General features: G+C 55.3%; 1 protein-coding gene across 4 annotated transcripts; it reads right to left on the bottom strand.

Moving 5' to 3' along the window:
• Positions 1-1,509: 1,509 nt before the first annotated feature.
• On the bottom strand, positions 1,510-19,361 carry LOC129550073 (complexin-3). 4 transcript variants are annotated; one of them, XM_088829528.1, is made up of 15 exons: positions 18,167-18,344; positions 15,469-15,623; positions 15,247-15,354; positions 15,101-15,159; positions 14,298-14,321; positions 13,548-13,647; positions 13,057-13,177; positions 12,223-12,278; positions 11,573-11,705; positions 11,146-11,297; positions 10,804-10,912; positions 9,798-9,888; positions 8,525-8,648; positions 7,738-7,865; positions 6,389-6,678 (listed from the first exon to the last, which is right to left on the bottom strand). In XM_088829528.1, exons 1-15 carry the CDS (start codon positions 18,342-18,344, stop codon positions 6,546-6,548), a joined length of 1,671 nt encoding a protein of 556 aa, XP_088685654.1. In that variant the 3' UTR covers positions 6,389-6,545. The 4 variants fall into 4 exon arrangements, with proteins under 4 accessions (XP_088685653.1, XP_055273581.1, XP_088685654.1 ...); XM_088829527.1 differs by lacking the exons at positions 6,389-6,678; positions 10,804-10,912; positions 14,298-14,321 and adding exons at positions 1,510-2,239; positions 4,095-4,182 and having other exon boundaries at positions 8,510-8,648; positions 9,798-9,865; XM_088829526.1 differs by lacking the exons at positions 10,804-10,912; positions 14,298-14,321 and having other exon boundaries at positions 9,798-9,865; positions 18,167-19,361.
• Positions 19,362-20,117: the final 756 nt, after the last annotated feature.

The raw sequence follows: 20,117 nt of genomic DNA, 5'->3' as shown, positions 1-20,117 counted from the left end.
GGGTCTGTCCAGTCCCATTAGGCAGAAGGCCCCTGGAGGGCGGAGTGCTGACGTGGGCCTTGCTGCTGATGCTGCCGAAGTGGCCCATGCCCCACCCCCAACAACCTCGGGCCAGAACTTGGTCTCCTCCAGCTCCAGGAAGGTCAGGAGGTGTTTTTGTCCCATGACCACCCTTGGGGGCAGCCCAGGCCCCTTTCCCTGTAGGGTTCAAGACAGAAGACCCAGCGTGACAGCTGAGCATCACTGCCCAGACCCTGGGCCTGCGTCCCTCCCTGGCCCCACTATCCTAACTCGTCGTCCTCTGGTTCTCTCCCACCTCTGCCTCCCTACGTTACCTACTGCACAGGTTTTATGTTTCGTGTTCTTATTTTACAAAGGAGCCTAATGGAAGCTTTGCCCTTGAAACCAAACGCCGAGATGGCTCTTCCGCCTGTAAACCTTGGCTGGCTTCTCTACAGTCTGGTGTCAAACAGGGGCACCAGGATCTGCCTGTAGCACCGTGTTCTTCTCAGGCCTCTGAGATGGCCTGCTTGCGGAGCCTCCTAGTTGGTCTCCTGGATACCCTATCCCGGGAGCACGCACATAGCTGAGCAGGGTGAGAACTGGACTCTACACTTTTTTTTTTAAGAACAAGTTACCATTTATTGATATGGTCCATCATGTGCCAAGGGCTTTACAAATGGCCACCCTTTGAACCAGGTGTTATTATTATTGGGTGGGGGCTCTTAATATCACAGGGCAGGGGAGGAAACAGGCTCAGAGAGGGAAAGGGACCTGCTCAAAGTCACACAGCAGTGCCTGGGCTAGAAGGCAGTTGCCCTGCCTTTTTGTTACAACTTTGATGGCCAAGATGTGGAAGGGGATAGCACAGGTGCCAGAGACAGCTGTGGTTGAGTCTTAACCCCTCCTGCAGGCTCAGGTAATGCCCCAGAAGCCCTGCTTTCCCTGGCACAGCCCATCTAGATGACTGCTTGAGTATCTTATAGGAGTTGGCACTCCTATGAAGGCTGTGGATGAGGAGGTAGAGAATATCCCTCCAAGGGCAAGGTTAGGGGCCTGTGAAAACCGAGACTCCTGGAGGTCAGTAAGAAGTAGGAGAATAGGCAAGTCATTTGGAATTTTTATTTTTCACTGAACTGAGAGAGGAAATCCAGCTATGGAATCCAGAGAGAGTTCTACAGGAACAGAACAGAAATTGGCTGGGCCCTGGGCCCAGAGAAGGCCTGGAGCCTCCTGGGCTACTGTTCAGTGCCAGCTTCATCCTTGGCACTAAGCCCCTCACATAGCATCACTCAGCTTCCAAGAGCCAGAGCCCACAGTGGCGGCCGCTTGAGACTATGGCTGCAGCTGCTGCTCTACCCAAGGGGTGTGGGGCTGACTCTCAAGGGTCAGGGAGGCCAAGGTAGGAAGTCTTAGAAGTCACCCAGTCCATTCCATTTTATAGATGATGAACTGAGGCCCAGACAGGGTGGTGGGTTTTAAGGAGAATAAAGGTGGAGACTTGAACTCAGGCCTCCTGTCTGTTGTGAGTGTCTGCTTAAAGCTCCCCTGAGCATATCTGAGTGTTGGTGTCTAGAGGAGCTAGGCACCCAGGGGAGCTGGCCCGTGTTTGTGTCTGTGTGTGCCAGGATGCATCTGTGATATACCCCTCTGCACACGCCAGGATCTCTGTGTCCCTCTGTGTGTCCCTCTATGGGTTCTCCTGTGTGCAGGAACTTGGGGGCATGGTCAGAGAGGGTCAGGTCTATTCCTACAATCCTGGGAGGGCTTCCCAGGCTGAGTAGGGATGGTGGGTCCTGAGGGGTAGGGTGAGGAATGGTTACTTTGCTCCCAGTAGAGAGGGCAAGAGTGGAAGGCAGACTGGAGCCCTGGATGAGAAGGGTCCTGGGGCTGGCCTGGGGCAGGGAGACAAAGCCAAGATGGGATATGGGTCCCTGGAAGCTGAGACATGCTCTCAGCGTTTGTGTGGGCCCAGCCCTCTGGTCACCCCCGTGGGTAACCCCAGGGGAAGTAGTCACATGATGTGGCACTTCTCAGCTGATTGCTTGAGGTCCCCCAATGTGCTCTGGGCCTTGTCCTTGAGTGAGCCCAGGTCCAAGCCAGGGAGGCTGGCCAGCTGCCCGAGGACCGAGGCCCTCTCCTCCTCCTCCTCTGTGTCCTCCTCAATCATCTTGGCCAGCTCCCGGGGCAGCTCCACGTCTCCACCTGCCATCTGGATCTGGCTCTCATCTGTTTCGTTCTGAAGGGAAGAGGGAAAGGGGTGTGGTGGGGTTGGTGGTCTGTGGGGACTCAGAGTTGAGGGGCAAGGAGAAGCCTGGACTGCGTTCCAGGCCCCAAGATTCTGGAACTCCAGGTTCCAGTGAACCCAGCCCCCCTTCTCCATGCCAGGACCAAGCTTTTGACGCTTGGATATGGAGACCTTGCCCTTTCACACCACCTTACTTCACCCTGAGAAACTGAAGGTAAGACCCTAGTGCAGTGAGTAATGACAACATAAAAGTACTTTGGAGTCAGACTGAGTCAGCCAAGTTGTGTGTTGACTGTCATTAACTACACTGAAGAATGTTACCCATCACAGTGATGGATTCCATTCATCCAACACCTATCACGTGGCTGACACTGAGCTGAGTGCTTTTAATGCTCACAACAACCCTGTGAGGTAGGTATTATTTTCTCCATTTTACAAATAAGGAAATTGAGGCTCAGATAGCTTTAGTAATTTGCCAAAAGTCACACCACTAGGAAGTGGGTGAGCTGAATGTAAACCTATGCCCCTCATTCCAACATTTGTGTCCTCTTTGCAAAGCACCCTCCTACTGATGGTCATTGCACTTCCCTGTCCCTTTGGGGGCTCTTTGGCTTTCCACTTTATGTCCTACTCAGTTAGAGCCAAGTCTTCTCTCTCCTAGTGGACTCAGAGTTCTTTGATGGCAGAGTCATGTCTCTTGTATGCTTAGTGCAAGCATTTGAGGAATGATCCATTCCTAGCTGAATTTGACTCTCCCTTTGAGAGATTTTCAAAAGACTAGTGCCCTGTGGGAAATCAGAGGCAGCCAGGGGCTCAGTAAACATGTACTGAATGAGTGAATATGACATTCACATATCTGATCCTCCAATTCCAGTGGAAGATCAAGTTCAGGTGTACTGTAGCCTGTGCTTCCCTTTCTCCTCAGAGTCTAGCTTCTGGGCAGGGGGAGTGGCTTGTGCCTCATTTCCCTCCTTAGGCAACAGGAGCAGAACTCTTACATGGTCATCTGATGCTGCAGAGCCTAGAGGAGACACCCTCCTAGCTACTTGGGCAACCAAAGGGGTACTTTATTCTCTGCAGACAGACTTCATACTTTGGAAGGCAACCAGGGGTCTGGGAGCAAGTGCAGGCTCAGCAGGTACAGGCTTGATCTCTTTTCCCACTCCCGTCACTCTCTGGCTGTGTATGACCATAAAGTGAGTGAGTGAAGTTGCTCAGTCGTGTCCGACTCTTTGCGACCCCATGGACTGTAGCTTACCAGGCTCCTCAAGTCCATGGAATTTTCCAGGCAAGAGTACTGGAGTGGGGTGCCTTTTTCTTCTCCAGGGGATCGCCCCAACCCAGGGATTGAACCCGGGTCTCCCGCACTGCAGGCAGACGCTTTACCATCTGAGTCACCCTGAGCCTCAGTTTCCTTATCTGTAGATGTGGGTAGTAGCTACCTGGCAGAGTTACTGAAGGGTTAGGTAAGAGCATGAAGATTAAGCACACAGAAGGTGCTGCCTTCTCTCTGTCCACCTCCCTCCCTGGGTGTTCAGAAGCACCAAGAGATTTTACCCCTGAGGTAGAATCTACTGCCTTCCAACTCTTCATCTGCCTAGGCCTGACTCTGGGTTGGGTGAGTGGGGGTTGGAGGAGAGAAGGGGCCTGGATTGACTCCAGAAACTCAAACCCATCTGGACTGGGCTACCTCTCAGCGTCAAGCCCTGGCCCTTGGCAGGCACTAATTAACCATGAATGAATGAAGGAGTGAGAGAATCATTAATTTAATCAAACACTCCCTGAGAGTTGCAGCGCCAGGAGTAGGGCAAAGTCGGGAGCCCACAGCTCAGGGTCCTAAGCTTACCTTGGGCAGCCGGTATTTGTCTCGGAAGTGGCTCCGAAGCGTGGCCCGCTCTGCCTTCCTCTGCGTGAACTGCGCATCCCGCTCCATCCTGTGGGGGCACCGGGGGCGGAATCACCGCCGGGGCTGAGAAAACGGGCGGGGCCTGCGAGGAAGGGGCGGGAAGGGTCTCTCTGTCCCAGCCGAAGTTTACTTGGCTCCCGCCCCCGCCGGCCGCTGGTCGGTATGATTAACCTTCACTGCCTCTCCCGGGTATCACAGTGCCCTTTATTGCCTCCACGCACGTCGCCTGATGCAGCTATCGGGGCACGTCTGTCTGGCTCTCCGCACCCGAATATAGGTGGCGTCTGACTCTGTCTTTTCTTTTTCTGACAAGTTGTGTCAGTGTGGGGAAAAGTATCTGGGACAGACACTGGTTCGCATCCTGGCTCCACTACCACTTTTTGTCTTTGAGTAAATCATTTACTTTCCTGTTTTGTAAAATGAGGATAAGATTTTGCAGCTCACAAAACTGTTATCATGATTAAATGAAATAATAGCTAACATTTAATGGTTTGCCATGTGCCAGGTGTCTTGCTAAGCGGCTTATGTGCATTAAGTATTAACCCTCATAAACATATACAGCATGTTTTATCACCACCCACATTTTACAGAAGAAACTGAGGCACAGAACGGTTAAGTAACTTGCCTACGGTCACCCAGCAAAAAAGAAGCGAAGCCAGGATCTGACCCAAGCAGCCTAGTGTGGAGCTGAGCCCCTAACTCCACTCCAGGTACCTCTCTGTCTCAGCACTGTCCTCACACAAGAGTGCCCTCATCTCAGGATCTGTCTCCATAAATGATTCTCCCTTAGCTGCAGCGCTTTTCTCTGAGCCTCAGGCTCAGAGGAGCTCCAGTTGGAAGACACAGACGGCTGAGACCAGATCGGATTAAGGGATTACTTGTTTCGTCAGATATGCACGTGCCCCCACCTCGTCTCAGGCCCCTGTCGCCCCTGCCCCCACTCCCTCTGGGCCCGAATGTAAAAGTGGAGCGGGGTTCTAGGTTGGAGATGGGGTGGCTCTGGGGGCAGGCTAGAGGGCGCCGCCGGGCCCTTACTTAGTCTGGAAAAGTAGGGAAGGGGCTCGGGGTCTGAGACTGCCCTGAGGGTGGGCCGGGCGGCTCTCAGGGGGTGGGGAGGGCCGTTGGAACCAGGAAGGGATGCCACTTACTTCTCTTCCACCAGTTGCTTCTGATACTCCTCATACTCCTCTCGGCTCATGCCCTGAGCTTCGGCGGCCGACTTGTCCCCGTCCCCCTTGTCCTCGCCGCCCCCCAGGCTCCCAGTGAGGTTCTTCAGCTGGCCGCCCACCATGGTCTTCACCATGAACGCCATGGTCTTCGCTGACCCGGGCACCAGGCGCCGATTACCACGCGGCGGGCACCCAGGCACGTCCGCTCCTACTTCAGCACTAGGTCTCAGGGACAGCTCCCGCGGCAGGCAGGCTCCCCACGCTCTGCACCGCCCACCGCCCGCCCCTGCCCGGGCCCGCCTCCATAGCCCCAAACCCCTCCTCACAGGGGGCGGGGGGCATGCACGGGGCTGAGCAGACTGGACCACGTGCCCGCTCCTCACTCCCGCCTCCCCAACGTGCCTCCTTCCATGCCAAGCTCCGCTGGGCACTGCTGACAACTGTTTGGGGCTGCCGTTAATGGGGGGCGGGGGGTCGCTCCCCAGGGGAATGAGTTGTGCTTTTATGCGCCCCAGAACCCTGTTCTCCCTACTTCCTTCTCCCCCGGATGGCTGATAACCAGGATTTCAGCTGGGAGGTGCAAGTAGCCCTGGGCTCTACCCCAACCTTCTTTCCAACCCATCGCCCCAGCAGCTGCCCAAAGAGCTTGACGCTGAGAAAGGGAGGGAGACCAGAGAGTGGGGAATCCCAATTACGGCTCCATGGGTTGCCTTTCAGAGTTCTCGGTCACGCACCTGCCCTGCTGACCCCTGGAGTTACAGGGAGCAGGGAGAGAGTTGTTCTTGGTGATGCTGGCTGGGCTGGACCAGGAAGGGCACTTGGAGGCACCCTTCCTTGTTTTGGGTGAATTTGGGGACAGAATTATACACAGCTGTGATGCCATCTCCCAACAGAGTCCCGAGTTCAGGTCTATGGGTTATCTGTTTTTTTGGCAGTCAAGCCAGCCCTGGGCCTTCTTTCCTGCTTGGAGCCCACTCCCAGTGACCATCTGGAAGAAGTTGAAGCCTTCAGAGATTAAGGTGATGCTGGAAGGTAAATGAGCATATCAAGGCATGGGGAGAGGGAAATTGCCTTTAATAAGGGTGGATGTGCCCAAAAGCTAAGGTTTGGGTAGGAGCTGGGTACCCAGAGGCAGAAAACACCAGCCAAGCCCTCTACCCCCAGGTACATGTTGACTTCCTAGTGATGAGAAGTGGACATTTCATCAGGGCTTCGAAGTAGGTCACGCCTCTATGCTGGGGGAGAAGGGCTGCCTCCGAAGAGCCCCCAGGGCCCTAGGGATTTGTGGTGTAGAACTCAGAGGAAGGCTGCATGTGGACAAATAATCCTGAAGGCCCTTGTCCAGCTTCTGCTTGCTGCCAGGGAGAGAAGAAGGTCACTTGGGCTTCTCCCTTCTGGGTTCTTGAGACCAAGCTCTTTATATTTACTGCACTCACTGTCCTACACTCACTGGACCACAGCACCCCCTGCTCTGAGAACTTCTATGACACCCTTGGTCTGCTCTATCAGTACCACACTTTCTTCCTGGCATTCAAATTCTGTCCAGGTGGCTCCAGCCTTATGACTACCACTGCATTCCTATGTAACATAAGCCTGTCATCATTTCCACCCTCATACCTTTGCTGTTCTGCGCACCTGCAGGCCATCTCCTCTCCCACTCTGCTTTTAAAACTCAGCATACTCCATTCCTCCTCCAGGACCATCACAGCTCACACTGATTCCTTTTGTCTTGAAATACCACCAACAAGGACTGCCCCATTTCTGAGCTCCTTGGCACATCTTACATCTAAATGTCTTACTCGTTTACAAACATTCATCAAGCAGAAACTGTGACATGCCCCCAAACTTTTAAATTCTCTTTGCCTAGTTTCACAAACCTTTAGCTCTAGCAGTACTGAACTTGCCACTTCTTCTCATATATATATATACATATTTTCATGCTTCCATGTCGTTTCTCATGATGTTTCCTCTACATCAATGCTTTTACTTATCTTGTTGGGCTTGAAACACTCCTACTTGCCTTGATGATCCATATCAAATATCCCTTCCAGGTGATTCCCTCATCTCTCCAACCTGGCTCTAGTGCTTTTTCCAGCACTTTTTAAGCCCCTGAGCTTCCTGCTGTCATGGCAGTGATCACAAAGGATGTGACTGTTAGTTACTTGTCAGTTTCTCACATTAGAGAGTGAATTCTGTGAGGAGAGGACTCAGATGGGGCCAGCAGCTGAGCGGGTAGTCAGCATCTCTATGGAAAAAATGGGCCCTAACTTGGGCACTGCTCCTTGCCAGCTGGTGGACCATGTGGATCTCCCCACTGGAACCTTAGTATCCCCATTTCTCAAATTGAATCTCTATGGTCCAGACCCAAGAGACGCCAGGTAGGTGTGGGAAGTCCTGCACATGGGAACTCCCACCTGAAGTGTACATAGCAGAAGAAGCCCATAGTCTGGATGAGGAGGAACAAGAGGAAGATGCCAGGCTGCAGGCATGAGGAAACCCTTGGGGACCTGCCAGGTGAGCGAGGGTCCTTGGCTGCTGCTCTCTGAAAAGAGATGTTCTAAGATCTTAGATCAGCTTCTTACTCAGAAGGAGGGAGGGGACCTAGAATCTGGATCACTGGGGGGTTTTGCTTCCCTCTCTCAATGTTGGGGCACCCTGGCTCTCATCCTGGGAACTTGGAGAGGGGTCAGGGTACAAAGATGCCTCCCCACCCCAGCTCCTATGTCCCTATTTGTGGGAACAGCCAGGAGGGCCTGGGGCCTGCGATCTTCAGAGGGCTGAAGGCTCTAGAGATAAGTGAGAGAGAGAAATACAGAGCAAAAGACAGGGTGATGGAGAGGGTGAGGAAAATTAGCAAGATGGAGTAGGGCACAGGAAAGAGCGGACTTCACCACTAAGCTTTGAATGACCTTGGGCACAGCCCATTCCCATTTATCTTCTGGTCACTGTGGGAGTTGGACCAAGTGATCTCCAGGGCCCTGCTGGTACTGACAGTCTGGGGGACTCTCCAGAGAGCAGAGAAAGCAGAGAGAAGATGCAATCTGTGCGCCTGCATGCCCATGTGCATGCACACACAAACACGGACACAGGTGTGCCTGACAGGAGTCCGGGGAGAAGGGCAAAGGCAGGAGGGGCCTGGGGCTGTGGAAGTGCCAGTAGAAGCGGGCTGAGCCCCGTGGTCCTCGCTCCTGTCCCTCTCACCGCTGGGCCCCGCAGGTCCTTCTGCAGGAGGCTCAGGATCTGAGCCAGCTCTGAGAAATGATGCTTGGTGCCCACAGGCAGGTAGAAGACCTGGGCTCTTGAGGCCATGTGAGCAGCTGCATCCCTGGTACAGGGTGGAAACCAAGAGAGAGAAACCATTATCCCTTCTGACTGCACCCAAATTACCTAATTATGGATTTCCTATAATCCTCAACGGAGAAGGCAATGGCAAGCCACTCCAGTACTATTGCCTAGAAAATCCCATGGATGGAGGAGCCTGGTAGACTGCAGTCCGTGGGGTCGCTAAGGGTCAGACACGACTGAGCGACTTCACTTTCACTTTTCACTTTCACACATTGGAGAAGGAAATGGCAACCCACTCCAGTGTTCTTGCCTGGAGAATCCCAGGGACGGGGGAGCCTGGTGGGCTTCCGTCTATGGGGTCACACAGAGTCGGATACGACTGAAGTGACTTAGCAGCAGCAGCAGCATAATCCTCAAAGGAGCAGCTGGGTGACGAACAGGCACCACCCATAAGGCCCCTTTTGGGGACTGGTGGTCTTCCCCCCAACCCAGAGCTTCTCCTTGAGACACTTTAGTTCAGAAAAGCATCTCCCTTAGCAGTCCATCCCAACCCCAGGCTCCCTGGGCTCTGCCTTCAGTCCCTGGCCCCCAGAGATTTAGATCCTCTTCCTCCTCATGTTCCCAGCCCTGGGGAATCTAGATTTAGGGAGGAGGGCTAGGGTTGTGGAGGAGCCACAGCATACAGCCTGAAGCCCCTCTCCTCCCCTGGCATCAAGGTGACCCCATGCCCCTAGGGCTCTATGGGTAACTCCAGAGGCCTGGGCCTAGAGTGGGATGCTGAGGGGCCAGAGGGTGGTAAAATGAAGTCAGGGACTGCCCATCCCCCAACTGGGCCTGTTTTTGGTTGTGTTCCATCCAAGAACCACTTCAAAATGTCCCCTCCTTCCAGAAGCTATCACTGAAGGAAGGCTCGATTTTACTAACCCTCCCTGGGGTGAGACTGTCTCAGGGAATTGTGTTTAAACTAGGAGTTTCAAAACTTTAAACTTGATTCAGTTAAATTCAGCTCTGTTCAACAAACCTAACTCTGCCCCTAGCCCCTCCCTGTTTTCCAGGCTTTGTGCTTGCTGCTCAGGAGATGATGAAAGTATTAAAGGACTGATGGGGGGTCTTCAGGCAGAGAAGCAAGTTGGTGGCTGGGGGCTCCTCTTCCCTCTCCCCCAGGTTCCTCCTCTCCTGGTGCCCTTACCTCATCTCTTGCAGGTCTTGCAGCAGAGTCTTCTGTCCACGGAGTAGGGCACTGACCTTGGCTGAGTCCTGCAGGAGTACCAGCCTCTTCTCTAGGGTCCAGGGCACAGCCCCACTTCTCAGAGTTCACCTTCCCTGGGGATTGGCAGCCCTCTTCCTTCTAGAGGCCTCACTCCATTACCTGGGCCCTCATTTTGGATACACTAGGTTTATCTGACCCTTTGCATCTGGGCTTCTGATTTTCCCCTCCTCCCAAACCCTTCTCCCTGAGAAGTCTCCTTTCCCCCTCCCTTCCCATCCCCACCCCGCCACCCCGGTCCCAGCCAGTCAACTCCCAGTGCTTGGGCTGCCATCTTGCCCAGTGACCTGGAGAGGTAGCCACCTCTCTCAGGGGTGGGTGGAGCCTGGCAGGGGGAGTCCTGGGCCTGGCAGTAGGATCAGGGAGACATGCCCTTGGAGGACCTGGTCCCTCCCCTCTGCCCTATTCCAGCAGCCCAGGCTCAGCTGCTCTGTCCTGAGGACACGATTCAAACCTCGAGCTGCCAGAGCCCAGCAAAGCTCACAGGAGCTGCTGGCCTCTTCTGCCTGGCATCTAACATCTTGACTGAGCTCAGCTCTCAGGCCCCAGGCTGGGTCTGCCATGGGACGTGATTCCCCGAGGGAGAAGCCAGGATGTCAGTGGAGGGGAAACGAGGATTCTGGTGCATCTGAGCATTAAGCAAGCAAGCGATGTGAATCAGATCACATGTGGAGCTACATGCAAATAAGCACCCGGTCTATTTTTGTCACTTGTCTAGAGATCCGCGTCTAAATACCTGGCAACTCCTTTCCCTAGCCCCAGCCATGGGCTCCGTGGGCCTTTGCTTGTGCCAAGCCCCCCCAACCGCCACCTCACTCCCCCGCCTGGGAGTGGGCAGATCCACGCCACCCTGCCACCTGCAGCATTTCACCCCTGCCCTCCTTTCCCTCCAGGGCTTCCCAGGTGGCTCTAGTGGTAAAGAACACGCCTGCCAATGCAAAAGACATAAGAGATGCAAGTTCGATCCCTGGGTTGGGAAGATCTAGAGAAGGGCATGGCAACCCACTCCAGTATTCTTGCCCCATGGACAGAGGAGCCTGGTGGGATACAGTCCACGGGGCCACAAAGAGTCAGACACGACTGAAGTGACTAAGCACGCATGCACCCACTCCTATCTCTCCAGACCCTGGGGGAGACGAGTTCCCGGGTAGAGTGCTTGCCCCTCTTTCTGGACAGAGAGAGATCACTGGTGCCATCAGATCCGGTGCCTATGGAGCTCGGCTTCTCTGGGCCTGTAGGCAGACCCTTGGGTGCTCAAAGGGCCACTCACCCAGCCTCCCTCAGGCCTGATCTGGCCTGGGGACCCCAGCTGCTGCTTCCATTGCTGCTCAGCCTGTGCCAAGTGCTTGGAGAGACCCTGGAGGGCCCGCAGGATCTGGCTGTGTCTGTGCAGTGTCTCTTCCAGGCCGAAGCTTTGTTCCCCTGGGGATCGGGTCAGAGTGGGGATAGGCAGACTGCTGGGGTGGGCAATAGATCCTATCTTTTGAAGCCTTCTTGGAGGGGCAGAAATGTGTGGCTTCTGCCTCCAAGACTCTCCCCCTGGAAAGATGTGTCTGGGTGATGGGGCAGAGCCTGCCTAGACATGGCCTCCTCAGGTGTCCCCCTTCCCGCTGGTTAAAGGGCTCTTGGTTCGAAGGAAAGAGGATGTGACCCTCAATCGAGTCCCTGGCCCACCTGCCTGTTCCCTGGGTCCCTACCCTCTTCCTGGACCCCATAGTTCAGCTTTGGAGTCATGTCTTCCTTGGTGCCCAGGCCCAGCCTTGCCCGCAGCCCTTCCAGCTGCTTCGCCAGGCGGAGCTGCTCCATCTCCAGGAAGGGCTGTGAGGGAGGCTGGAGAAAGAAGACATGTACTTAGGCCCCAGACCCAGAGGAGGGCCAGTGGAATCTTCCCACAGGGCCTCCCTCAAGCCCTGTCCCCCTCCCTGACCAAACAGTCACCCTGGCATAGGCCCACTCCTCCCAGCCCTGCTATACTGCCGATCTTTACACCCGGCTCTCCCACTGTGGCCCAGACCCCAGCAGCTCCCTCAGGTCTTTGTCTATGCCACTCTCTCTGTTCCTTCACGTTCATCTTTGCCATGCTGTCTTCCTGCTCCCCTGACTGGTCAGGACCCCTCAGTGCTCCCACAGCTCCTTGAGGACAGGACCTGGCTCTGGGTCACCGCTGGCCCCCAGCACTTCCCAGCACAAGGCTTGGCCTGAGTAGAGCTCCGCAAGCAGGTAGAGATAAGGGTTGGAATGACAGCTCTGACAGCTGGATGTGAGCAGAGCATCCGGGGAGGGGAGGGATCCCTGGGTTGCTTCTCCCTCAGCCCTCCTCCCAGGGAAGGCCCAGGTTCACCATTACCTCTGGACCCTGTTCCCGCAGACTGAAGGTCAGGAAGGACAGGACGTCATGGTCATCTAGAAAGCAGGGAAGGGAACTCACTCCCTCAGCCCTCACCCCCAGCCTCCATTATGTTCCAGGCAGGCAAGAGATCTGGGTGACTTTGAGCAGCTCTGACCCTCATCTTGCCTCTCTTCATAGGAAAGGTGTGAGGGTCAGATAAGCAGACGGGTGGGCTGTGAGGGTTGACTCCAGCAGAGAGGTAGAGGGGGACCCCCAGTGAATGGGAAAGCTGGGTGGTCCTGACCTGGAGCCATGACCACAGGCTGAGCAGTACCCTCAGGCCCAGAGCCTGGCTGCTCCTGGCAGAAGAACCACACAGGGGCTGCCTGCTCCTCCTCATGACTCTGACCACGTCACTCTCCTCCCCAGTAACCTGCTATGGCTCCCCAGTGCCTAGAGTCTAAAGACCAAAGTCCTGGCATTCCAGGTCGCCACCTCTGCTTGCACCCCTACTCTCCAGCTGAGTTCCTCCACAGGCTCTCTGTTACATCACATCCTTTTGCTCCATTTCCTAGATGTCCCTCATGGCTGTTCCTCTTCCTCTTGCCCCACAGATCCCAGCTAGGGACCCTTGTGGAGCCAACAGTGAAATGGAAGTGACTCGTGTTTTACCCCATTTGAGACTTTCATCAACTCTGCAAGGCAGAGACAACATTCCCCTATAGTAACAGAGGTCCAGAGAGGGTTTGTGGCTTTCCTGGGTCCCACAGTGAGGAACTGGCTGGCCCCACCCTAGTGCTTCTTAGAAGGGGTGTTCAGTGGGGACCACTTCTCTGCCCAGAAGGCCCTCACCTGCCAGGATGCTTGTGGCCGCCGAGACCCCAAAGAAACCTCCAGGGGCCAAAAGCAAGGGTCCCACGTCGACACAGACCTCATCTGGGTCACTGGGAGTGAGGCCGCTGTTCAAGGACACCTAAGGGATACAAAGGGCATGAGTTCCTCACAGGGGAAGCCCACTTCTCTCCCCCAGCCCCAGCAGGGGCAATGTCCCCACCTGACTCACTGACTCCCTGACCCGGAAGGCGGGTGGGCAGCTTGGAATCAGAGTGACGTGGAGGGGCTCGCACACCTGGGCTCGTGCCAGCTCTCCTAGGCATGTGCTGGGGGCAAGTAAGGAGTCTGTGTAGAGGGCAGGGACCCCTATGGGTGTTGCCTGCATGTGCCAGGGACCGCGTGTGCTCTCACAGGTGTGTCTGTGGGATCGTGGGAATCCACAGAGCTCTGAGCCCTGTAACCTGCACTTTCTGCCCAGTAGACACATAAAGGCAGGAAGGACGACTCACACGCAGCCTCTGCCCCCAGTAGGTGATCCGTGCTCTGAAGGGGTATGGCCGGTTCCGGAAGTCCTGGCGGCAGGAGCCCAGCACCAGGCTGCCTCCATCCCTGTGGGCACTTGGAATCCAGCCAGGCCACACAGGACCCAAGGCCTAACCAGTAGGTGTGGTCCCAGAGGCTGTGCTGCCCAGGCCTGCAGTGCCACCCGCCCCCACTGGGACTGGTCTAGCTCCAGCCTCCGTTGCTGTATTCTGCTCTTGCAGCAGAAGAGAGAGGAGTGGGAAAGCGAGCCTTGCCTGGCAGAATGCTGGGACTTGGAATCCACAGAAGAGGCCGAGGCCCACCCTGGGACACTTCCCTAGGGCTCAGCCTGGACCAGCTGTGGGATTTCTACCCACAGACCCACCACTGCCTCCACGGTCTCCCACTGGCTTCCCTCTGGGTACGGCTTCTCTTTCTTCTTTCTGCCACTCTTGGCCCATAGCAGGACAGACAGCATGAGACCCATCCTAGCAGCCAAAGACTATGACCAGTCGGCCTCCCCACGGGGGTGAAGCAGCTGGTCCAGAGAGTTAGGAGTGCTGAGACATCCTGAGTGTGTCTGGGCTCATGGACACACAGAAGCTCTCACGGCAGAGAGCCCGTCACCACCGCCTTCGGCCGAGAGGGGGCAGCACCGAGCAGGGGAAGAGCCGGCTCCAGAGCCCGGCGGCGTGTTTGCCCTCTGAGCCCCTGTGACCTTGGGCAAGTTGCCTCACCTTTCCAAACCCGAGTTCCTCCATCTTTAAAATGAGGAGAGTAATTGAAACTACCTCATAACATTGTTATGAGGGTTAACCAAGCCATGAGCGTGAAGTGCTTGGCGCAGTGCCTGGCGTACAGTAAGCTCAGGTCGTAAATGTTAGCAATTATTCTAATTGTTATGAGCTAAGAGGGATGTTTGCTAAGAGACACTGACAAACCGGCCCAGCTACTGAGGAGGCATCCTGGATGCGGAGGGATGGGGAGCCACGTCATCGGAGAGAAAGGGACAGTGCTGGCAGTCAGGCAGGCAGGCAGGCAGCTGGTGCGGGAAAGGGTGTGGACCCTCCACCGTCAAGTCTGGCCTCAAATCTCAGCTCCAGGCACAGCTGTGTGACCTGGAGCAAATCACTTCTCCTCTCTGGGCTCAGCGTCTTCACCTGTAATTGGGGCCTAATAATCCCCACTTCTCAAGAGTGTCAAGATGAGGTGATGGGAGTGAAAACTCTGAGCACGGGCCTCACACCCTGTGTCATTTCACTACCCCCGCTGCCCTGGGGCTGTTGGGTTCTGTGACTTGAGGACTCCGTGGAGTAATTCCCAAGAAGAGCAAGCAAACCCTGGTCCCAGGCCCTGGAGGAGGTAGAGCTGGGACCTAGTGAAAGGGGGGCCCTGGGCAGTGTCATCAGCTCAGAGGAGAGGACAGCAAGGAGGGCGCAACCCTAGGAGGGGGGGCTCTCTGTCAGTGGGCCGTGTGGGTAACCACCAAGCTCCTCGCAGCCCAGGAATGAGGTAGGGGTCAACCCAGGCGGGCCCTTACCCAAGCGGCTCGTAGAGGGTGTGCCTGTCTCTGGCCAGCACATGGATGGCAGGACTGTTCTGTGTGGGAGGTGACAAGCAGCCTGAGACCCGGGCACAGGAGGGTGAGGGTATGGGCGGGACGATGGGCAGGAGATCACCACTCACCTGGGGATCTTGGGCTGAGGAGTCAAAGAGGATCCCAATGCCGTCCCCCAAGTCCGGCGCCCCCAGCACAGGGCCTATCTGGCCCCTGCCCCGGGTGTACCACATGGCCTGCGGGTCCGCAGCTGCTCAGCTCAGGGGTCCCTGCAGGATGCTGAAACCCCGGGCTCACCACCAGCTGCTCTGACCCACCCCTTCTGCCCAAGCTTCGTGGGGACCACTCACCATGCCCTGGGCTCCCTGGCGCCCCGGCCCGGTCACCCTCATCTGTATCTCCACCTCCCAGGCAGGGAAGAGGACGGGAGTTGTACTCCACACGGCGCCACTCCGGTTCCGCATGGATGGGGCCAGCCGTACCTCCTCCAGGCCCGGGATGGCATCTGTGGGCCAGGGCAGCTCAGGGCCTGGGGCCCACCAGCCCCTGCTCCCCCATCTCTCTCTCTCACTGGTCTAGGCTGGGCTCCAGAAGGGGGAAGGAGGGAACATCACAGCCAATAGGTAATAAGCCGGCTGGTCAGACAGTGGAATCCACCGAAGAAGTGGGGATTGGGTCTTTGCCAGGGGGAGGGAGGGTCAACGAAGTCTCCAGACTCACATAGAGCTCTTTACCTGCGTTCTCACATAAGTGTCATTGCAAGTCTGTGCAGCTTGCTTTTGTAGGGCCCCCTTTTATCTTTTAATTATTTATTATACTATTTTTGGCCATATGGCATGGGGGATCTTAGTTCCCCAACCAGGGATCGAACCCATGACCCCAGCAGTGGGAGCTTAGAGTCTTAACCATGAGACCACCAGGGAAGTCTCAAGGCCCCATTTTATAGATGAGGAAGCTGAGGCTCAGAAAAATTAAGGAACTAAGTGAATGGGAACCCAGCTCCCTCTGACTCCAAAGTACAAGCCATTTCCACCGTGAGAAAGATTTGTGTCCAAAGGGAATGGCAACCCACTCCAGTGTTCCTGCCTGGAGAATCCCATGGAGAGAAGAGCCTGGCGGGCTGCAGTCCACGGAGTTGCAAAGAGTCAGACATGACTGAGCAAGTGAGCATGGGAGCATCGTGTTTCTCAGAGGAGGAGAGAGAGGCCTATGAGGGAAAGGACAGGCCGGAGACCATGAGCACAGGGGAACACCCTGAGAGGATAACCAGGCGGAGGGCCAGGACTCCAGGCAGTGGACACATGGGTATGTCCAGACAGAGACGGGCCTTCCTGGTGGGGGCACCTAGGGGGCATCTCAAGGTGGGGAAAGCATGAAAGCAGAGGTGGGAACTGGCCATGAGGGATGGAGTGAGTATGAGAATTACCACTGGTGTGGGTGGGATTGGGGGAAAGGGAAGGAAGGAGCGAGAAACTGAGGCAGGTTTGGCAGGAAATGGAGAAGGGAGACCAGAGGCCCTGCCCCAACTGCCTCCACTCCCCTGCGGCCTGCCAGCCTGGAACCTGGCCCAGGGCCCAGGCCCTGCCAGCATGTCCTGGAGACTGCTAATCCAGCCTGTTTGCTCGGCAGAGGCCAGAGCTGGGGGCAGGGAGGCTCAGAGGCTGTAAGGCCAGGAGGGCTGGAGCTGTTGGGAGCCACCACCGCCTCTGAAGGAGGCAGAGGTTGCCCATGTCTGCCACACTTCTGCGCTGGGCCTCCGGTGGATTGTTCAGGGGACCTCACTGCAGACTGCAGGCTCCTCGAAACTGACTCGGCCCTGTGTCTCTGGGCGGGGCACAGAGGACATGGGGGTGAGTCGGATCAAAGGGTGATGAGTGAATGGACAGTGAGCGTATCTCTGAATGACCTTGAAGAATATGCCTCTGCTCCCCCATATGTCCTGGAACACCCCAGACTTGGCGTGGCCCAGAACAATGACTATGGTCCTACTATCCTGGGCCCAAGGCAGGGCCTGCTCTTTCTATGGGGAACAGCCTCCTCCTTTGTTTACCTCCTGGGTCTTTATGAGGGAGAAACCATAAAGCCTAAAGCCATGCTAAGAGGGCCTGTCTTCTTAAAAGGATATTTGCTCTGGTCTCAGGAATGATGCGTTTTTTCAGAAATTATACCTCATAGACACAGAAATACACAATGGATCTGCTTTCTCTCTTCGGTTTGGCTGCTGGGAGGCTCTAGACCAGGTTCACGGCTCAGCTCTAAGAGCGGGCAGGCGTCACAGCGCACATTTTGGTAGCAAGCCGTGTTCCTGGTCTTATTTCATGCCTCAGTCCTAACACTGTCTCATTCTTCTGGCTCACTCCTAATTTAAATTCCTCTCAGTTGCATAGGTCCATATAAATCCTCGAAAATCTTTTTAGAACAAGACCGAGTAGAAGACAGATTCTTTGTAGGTCTGGGTTTGGAAGGCCCTGAATACAGCGTATGAGCTAAGATGCTCTCATGCTTGCTTCCGCCCAACAAACACACAGGGCAGGGCTGGGGCCCTCTCTGGTGAAACAGCTGGCCACGAGGCTGCCTCCCTCCAGGCTGCCCCCCAGGTCTCCTGGACAGCCACAGCCTGACAGAGTAGAGCCAGAGTATCAGTCTGTGCTGATCCAAGCTGCCTTGTGTCTGTGAGTCTGAGACTCAGCCTATTAACATGTGTGTGTGTGTGTGTTCACAGGTCCGTGAGGCAGGGTGGTGAAGGGTTCTCCAAGGAGAGGTAAGAAGAGAAGGAGAGAGAAGTCCCAGGGCAGAGAAGGGGAGAAGCAGAGAGGAGAAGCTAAGGCGGATGGGTAGGGGTGGGACTGTAGTGGTGGAGCAGGAGACAGGTCGGGGGCGGGGGGTCCTGGGGCCCCTGGCACTGTCTGCCCCAGGCCTGGCCCCGTCTTAGGCAGTGGCTGTACTGGCAGGCCCACTCCCCACCCAGTCACAGCCATCCAGAGCTGGTCAGCCCTTCCAGTGTTCTGAAGAACACTGGGCATGGCTGGTCCTCACCCGACATTTTACCTCCGTGATGGCTCCAGAAGGGTATTCCAACCCCAGGCAATGCCAGCCTTGGTCCTTTGAAGCTGAGCTTGTACTCAAATCTTCGCTGAGGCAGATGGCCCCCCTCAGGTCTGTGGGGGTCCAGGAATATGAGGAGGAGAAGGCAGAGCAAGGGATCCAGGCCACGGACCACCCTCATTGCGAAGGGATCTAGTATCCGGGCCCCAGGGTGGATTTGCAGCTGGGAGGACAGGGAGGGGCTCCTGGGACAGGGCCAGGTGGGGAGGAGCCAGGATGGCCCAGAACCTGGGTTTTTGGCACTGTCCTTTCTCTCCCTCCCCAGCACAGACATCCTGTTCCTCCCAGGCCTGATCAGGCCCTGCCCCCCCCTTTACCTCCAGCCTGATGAGGCAGCCTGACCTCCTGCCAACATGAGCTCTGCCCCTGCTCCTCGGCTCAGGCCATCCTTCCTCCTTCCTTCTGTCCCCGCGGCTGCAGGGCCTCAGGGGGATCACTGGGACCAGCCACCCTCAGCAGCTCTGATTTTCCTCCCTGCCTGGGATGGGCCCCGGCTTCCTGGCTCCTTCCCACAGATGGCTGTCCCTGCTGTCTGGCCATCACTCACCCACCCCATCCTTCCCTGTTCTGCTCTCGCTGCCTTGGTTCTCAGCTCTCCCCCCATATTCCCCAACACTCATGCCTCCAAGCAACCTGGTTTCCTCAACAAAGAAATTATGTGAAAATTAAAAAAAAAAAAAGAAAGAAATTATGTGAAAACAGAAAGGGAGTCTTAAGAGACAGAGCAAATAAATCAACGCATGGACCTTATAAGGGGAAAAATGAGACGGGGAAATTTGAACAATGGATATTTGATTACAGGATTCTTGTTAGAATTTTTAGGAATAATAATGGTATTGTGGTAGAATTTTTTAAGTCTTACGTCTTCTGGAGCAATATACTAAAACTTTATGGATGAATTGATATAACATTAGGATTTGCTTCCAAATCTCCTAGAACTTGGGTGGGAGGAGGGGAACAGGGTGAGCACAGCAGAGAACTGGCCTTGAATTGATAACTGTTAAAGTTGGGCAGTAGGGACGTGAGTGTTCCTTGCATTCTAATCTCTACTGTTATATGTTTGATAATTTCCATAATGAAAGAGGTTTTAAAAAAATAAGAAATCCCAGGACTCCCCTTGGTGGTCCAGTGGTTAAGAATCCGCCTAGCAATGCAGGGGACGTGGGTTCGATCTCTGGTTGGAGAACTAAGATCCCACATGCTGCAGAGCAACTAAGCCCACGTGCGACAACTAGAGAGGCCTGCATCTTGCAACGGAAGATCCCACATGGTGCGACTGAGACCTGAAGCAGCCGAATGAATTTTTTTTTTAAAAAAGCTAAAAGAAATCCTGTATCTCAAATATTTTCATCCAAATAAATTTTGGTTTTCCAGAGTGGCTCCAAGAATTCTGGATAGCTTAAGTTTTACTGTACTTCGTAAACCCCCAGTAGAATTAAGATACTGAAGCTCTACAAGTTAATTAAAACCATGGCTGCAAATGGAACATTTTAGGACATGCTAAAAGAAGAACTTCATTTCTCTACACCGAGCCCTCAACCACCTCCACTTGCTTTTCCCCCTTCCTTTTTGCAGCCGAGCTGTGGAAATGTGGGCTCCCCTCCAGCCTTGCTTCCTTGCCGCCCCCTAAGTCCTTCCAGCTCCTGCCCTCCCCACCCCCGCGCCCCGTGAAAACTGTTCCAGCAAGGCCTGACGATGTCCATTCTCTGTGCCTACTGGACACTTCTCAACACGGTCTCTGCAACGTGAAATGCTGTGGACATCCCTCCCTTGCCCCTGCTCTGAGAACCCCCACCCCAGGACTCACCTGCCTCTCTGCTGCCCCCAGCCACCCCAGGAATTGCTTCTTGGTCACTCTTGTCCCTCCCTTGTCCCGCCCATCTCTCCAAAGGCT

The sequence above is a fragment of the Moschus berezovskii genome, chromosome 21 (genome assembly GCF_049115385.1).
Source record: "Moschus berezovskii isolate FMDL1 chromosome 21, NW_MosBer_1.0, whole genome shotgun sequence".
Lineage (NCBI taxonomy): Eukaryota > Metazoa > Chordata > Mammalia > Artiodactyla > Moschidae > Moschus > Moschus berezovskii.
This window is presented reverse-complemented; position numbering and strand designations above follow the sequence as displayed.